The sequence below is a fragment of the Medicago sativa genome, chromosome 2 (genome assembly GCF_051527215.1).
Source record: "Medicago sativa cultivar Bolivia chromosome 2, Bolivia_mono, whole genome shotgun sequence".
NCBI classification, from domain to species: domain Eukaryota; kingdom Viridiplantae; phylum Streptophyta; class Magnoliopsida; order Fabales; family Fabaceae; genus Medicago; species Medicago sativa.
Genome location: NC_140750.1, coordinates 75,756,220 through 75,761,663, shown reverse-complemented (window position 1 = coordinate 75,761,663; position 5,444 = coordinate 75,756,220). Strand labels below are relative to the sequence as shown.

The window sequence follows — 5,444 nt, the reverse complement described above, 5'->3', positions numbered from 1 at the left end:
TAGGACACATGTCAAGAAATCTCAAAAAAGAAATATTTCTTTAAATTTTGTGCATTCAACTCATTAAAACATTAAAGATTATATTTAATGCACGCATTTCAATACATTATTTCTACATTTGGCTTCTAAACTTGTGCCTTAAGGGCACAAGTTAACATTTCTCTTCCTATAAACATATGGTTAAAAAAAACTATTTTAAATTTGGAGGATGCTAGTGTTCTAAGGGTATAGGTTAAGTATACAAAACAAATAAGTTTTTATGAAAAAGTTGTGTAATAATTATTTGATCAAAAATAACATCTTATATTTTTAAGACAAAATTTATATTTGTAGATTCATTAACCATTACTCGCACTCGTTAGTAAAACCCTTTAAATTTTTGTTTGTCAAATGAATATCTTCAAAGCGCAACTATAGTCACTAATTTCTCAAATCGATTGAACCACAATTAACAACAACATTTTTGTAAGTGATTTAACATTGTCACAATTTTTAGAGTTGAATTTTTTTGTGATTTATTGTTAAATTAAAAGAGATTTGAATCATCTTATCTAAAGGTTTTTGATAAAGACTATTTCATTTGATCGTAAAATGTAGTTCAGCTGACAATACCAAAATTATTAGATTTAACACATTCATCTGAAATTGATTTTGAAACAAAACTTCGAGTTTCGATGATTATTTACCACTTCATTTACATAATAAAAAAACTATCTCATGAATTTTACTAAATTAATTAATGAAAAAAAATGTTTGGTTTGGCTGGCTTAGGAATAGGATTGGTTTGATTAATTTAAGGCATAATAGGCATTGGAGAGTGTCTAGTATGAGAAACACTTGTGTGGACTAGGATCAAGAATTTTGGTTTGGTCACACACACAAGATTTTCTCCTTCTCTCTCTTCTCTTCTCTCTTCTACATTTTCTCTCTCTTCTCTCTCTTCTCTCTTCTCTCTTTGTGTGTGACCAAACCAAAATTCTTGATCTTGGACCACACAAGATTTTCTCGTCTAGTATCCGTGTGACTTGTGAAAGACAAAAACTTGTCCCTTTCTTCTTTTTCTCTCTGAGATCTGAGAGAAAACCAAAGGATAAGAGACAAAGAAAACAAGCAGAAAAAAATCAGCTTAAAAAGTTAAGTTCTTTTGCATGATGAAGCTCGTGAGCCTTATTGATGAAGTAAACAAGGTATGATTCAGAATCTCTTGTACCATAACAATAGTACTGAATTGTTTGGATTCATAAAATTGAATACTCACTATCTCATTTTTCAGGTTCTGCAAAATCAAAAGACATAGAAAACCAGTTGAAAAAAGGAAAATTCAGAACAGGAAAAAAAAAACTTAAAAATCAAATTTTTCTCTATAAACAGTTGAAGTTTCTGTCTTTCTTTTGTGGGGTTGGAAGAATCACTTTGTGTAGCTAAAGAAGCAACCAACACACTTTTCTACCGCACTTTTTTCACTCAACTTAAAGGTAAAAAAAGTTAAAAACAGAGCACTCTGTTTTGCTCTGTTTTATTTCAATGGTTTTTTGTTTTTATTTGAAATCAAAAGCGATTATATAAAGAAGTGTTTATTAGTTTCTAATTATTCTTTCAACCCATTTTAGATCTTGTTTGATTTCATCACAACATTCATTCACTGAAAGTTTGTGTCACTGTTTGACAACTTTTTTTTTTTTCTCTCTCTCTGCCACAGAACAGAGTAATCAAAATTTGAAACCAATGAAAGAAGCTGAGAAAAGCTTAGATCCACAACTATGGCACGCATGTGCTGGAGGGATGGTTCAAATGCCATCAGTGAACACAAAAGTGTTTTACTTTCCACAAGGGCATGCAGAACATGCACAATCCAACGTTGATTTTGGAGATTCTTTCAGAATTCCACCACTCATCCTCTGTAGAGTGGCTTCTGTGAAATTCTTAGCTGACCCTGAAACTGATGAAGTATTTTCAAAGATAACTTTGATTCCCTTAAGAAATTCAGAGCTTGAAAATGATGATTCTGATGGTGATGGTTCGGAGAATTCAGAAAAGCCTGCATCTTTTGCAAAGACTTTGACTCAATCTGATGCAAACAATGGTGGAGGGTTCTCTGTTCCTAGATACTGTGCCGAAACGATTTTTCCTCGGCTTGATTACTCGGCTGAGCCACCGGTTCAGACGGTGATTGCGAAGGATGTTCACGGTGAGGTTTGGAAGTTTAGGCATATCTATAGAGGAACACCAAGGAGGCATTTGTTAACAACTGGTTGGAGTAGTTTTGTGAATCAGAAAAAGCTTGTTGCAGGTGATTCTATTGTGTTTCTGAGAGGTGAAAGTGGAGAACTTTTTGTTGGTATTCGTCGCGCGAAGAGAGGGATTGTTAATGGATTGGAAACACCTTCTGGATGGAGTTCTGGTAATGGAAATTGTGGTCTTGGACCTTATGGTGGTGCTTTTTCTGCTTTTTTGAGAGAGGAGAATAAGTTGGGGGGTGGAAGAGTGAAAGTGAGTGGTGAATCAGTGAAGGAAGCTATGAGACTTGCTGCTAGTAATCAAACATTTGAGGTTGTTTATTATCCTAGAGCAAGTACTCCTGAGTTTTGTATTAAGACTTCAGCTGTGAAAGCTGCTATGAGAATTCAATGGTGTTCTGGGATGAGGTTTAAGATGCCATTCGAAACCGAAGATTCTTCTAGGATTAGTTGGTTCATGGGAACTATTTCTTCTGTTCAGGTTGTTGATCCTATTCGTTGGCCTAATTCCCCTTGGAGACTTCTTCAGGTACAACTACTACTGCTACTACTCTCTTGTCCTATGTTTGGAATTTGTTTTTCTGTTTTTTATTTTGTTTTGGAGAACATGTTTGTGGTAATAAGTTTCATTTGAATTTTGATGATATTTTCAAGCTGTTTTGTTAAGGTTCATTTCTTTGAATTGAAAGACTCTTTTTTAGAGTTTGGTTATGTTAATATGTGTATAATATGTATAATGTATAACCAATGGTTTTGCTCAAATGCTTAACCAGTTTCTAGTAAATATTGAATTGATCGAGAGTACCCAAGTTCGAACACTAACTGAAATAATATTTGGTATTTACCTACCGGTCAAGCTCTTGATAGCCAAGGCTTAATTCATGAATATCTAAAATACTCTTGTTTATGGTTGTACTTATCGCTTGTTTCTTATTTCAAACAAGCGAATGGTTAAAACAAAACAAAAAAATTATGTAAAATAAAATTCTTGGAGCTCTTAATCCATGAATATATTTATGGTTGTACTTATTGCTTGTTTCTATGTAAAAATACTCTTGTTCTAGAGTTTGGAATACCTAATGTTTGTTGTTTACTCGGGTTTGTATTTAAGCAAACATGCATATGTATTTGGTCTAAATATAGATCAAATATATTTATATTATTGTTTATATTTAAGACTAGAGGGGATTTCATTTGGTGATTTGATTGTATTCAAACCTTAGTTGAGCTCAATTTGATCATAAAGAAATGCTTGTCATGCAACAACAACCTTGATTGAATTTATGGCAATAACACAACTGCAGGTCACTTGGGATGAACCAGATTTACTACACAATGTGAAGCGAGTAAGTCCATGGTTGGTCGAATTGGTATCAAACATGTCGATGATTCATCTCGCACCCTTCTCACCACCAAGGAAGAAACTCCGTTTTCCACAACATCCGGATTTCCCTCTCGATGTTGTCCAGTTTCAAATACCAACATTTTCAGGCAACCCTTTTAACCCTTTGTGTTGTATATCTTCTTCGGATAATTATAACGCTCCTGCCGCAGGCATTCAGGGAGCCAGGCATGCTCAAATTGGAATATCTTTATCGGATCTTCACCTTAACAACAACAAATTTCAGTTAGGTGTGTTTCCAAATAATCGAAAGACGATTTCTAATGTTAGCAACATAACTACCAACCATGATAATAAGAGCAAAGAAAGTATATCATGTCTGTTGACTATAGGAAATTCTCACAAGAGAAGTTTGGAGATTAAATCTGATAATAATGATAAGAGACACCAATTTTTGCTTTTTGGTCAACCAATTCTCACTGAGCAACAAATCTCTAGAAAATTTTCTAGTGATGATGTGTTGTTGTCCAAGAAAAAGGACAAAGAGAAGTGGTTTTTCAGTGATACTACTCAATCTTCTATTTCTGAACAGTTTTCACCAGCAAAATCTTCTACCACTAGTGCTAGTGCTGACTTTTGTTGGCAACTTGGATTAGATACTGGTCATTGTAAGGTTTTCTTGGAGTCAGAGGATGTTGGAAGAACCTTAGACTTGTCTTGTGTTGGTTCTTATGAAGAACTTTATAGAAAACTGGCTAAGATGTTTGGAATAGAAAGATCTGAGATGTTGAGTCGTGTACTCTATCGCGATGCAACAGGTGCTGTTAAACAAACTGGTGAAGAACCCTTCAGGTATTTTTCTTGTTTCATCTTTTTATCCATATGAATATGAATATATTTCGAGTTTAATTTATATGCATCGTCGACGTAAACTTTTTACATTGTCGGTTAATTACATTGTAGTGACTTCATGAAGACAGCAAAAAGATTGACAATTCTGATGGATTCAGGCAGCAAAGATACTAGAAGGTGTGATTAAAAAAAAAAACATTGTTATATTTAATTATTAGTTAGTGTCTTTAGATGTGTATGAAGGTACTAAACATTTTTTGTTGAATTATTATTTGCAGGGTTTGTATCACAGGAACTAGGAATGCTGAACGTGGATTAGATGCATCAAATAAGACAGGACCTATGAGCATCTTTGTTTAAGATGTGTTGCATTGCATCTCAGTTATTATTATTGTTATATGATTTCAGAAGTTGAAGGATATATAATCTTGTTATATGCACAATTACTATTCTAATGTTAACCAGCATTTGGTTTCCATCTGCAACTTTTTCAAATTGAATCCATTAATTGGGTTTTGTGTATGCCATGTGTATCTTAATTGTGGTTCATCGAATTGCTATCACATTAATCACAATGTTGTTTAATACATTATAATAAAAAAATAGAGTCTCTAAATTTACTTTCAATCTACCAAGTTGGTTCATGAATTATATATATATATATATATATATATATATATATATATATATATATATATATTTTTAGACGTTCATGAATTATCTTTATAGATGCTTTAATTTTTCACATCTATTCCCATGTGGAAATTAGTAGTATGTAGCCACAACTTTAATTTTCTAAATCATATCATTTCAAAAATATTTTCATGTAATGAAGATGTTTTTTTTATTCATTATTAAAAATAACAAGTCATGAAGTTAAGATTGTAGCAAAATGTCTTTGATATTTACAATGAAATTGATGTATGGTGCACCGACGAAATTTTGTTGAGATTCAAACTTATGTGACAACTAATATAAACATAAGGTTTGGCTATTTGTGCAAATTCAATGGG

General features: G+C 32.8%; 1 protein-coding gene across 3 annotated transcripts; it reads left to right on the top strand.

Annotated features, from left to right (window-relative positions):
* Positions 1-1,014: 1,014 nt before the first annotated feature.
* LOC146950792 (auxin response factor 10-like) lies at positions 1,015-5,058 on the top strand. Of its 3 annotated transcripts, none has more exons than XM_085746766.1 (6): positions 1,015-1,187; positions 1,274-1,475; positions 1,705-2,766; positions 3,542-4,431; positions 4,543-4,608; positions 4,710-5,058. In XM_085746766.1, exons 3-6 carry the CDS (start codon positions 1,726-1,728, stop codon positions 4,789-4,791), a joined length of 2,079 nt encoding a protein of 692 aa, XP_085602892.1. In that variant the 5' UTR covers positions 1,015-1,187; positions 1,274-1,475; positions 1,705-1,725; the 3' UTR covers positions 4,792-5,058. The 3 variants fall into 3 exon arrangements, with proteins under 3 accessions (XP_085602892.1, XP_085602891.1, XP_085602893.1); XM_085746765.1 differs by having other exon boundaries at positions 1,700-2,766; XM_085746767.1 differs by lacking the exon at positions 1,274-1,475 and having other exon boundaries at positions 1,700-2,766.
* Positions 5,059-5,444: the final 386 nt, after the last annotated feature.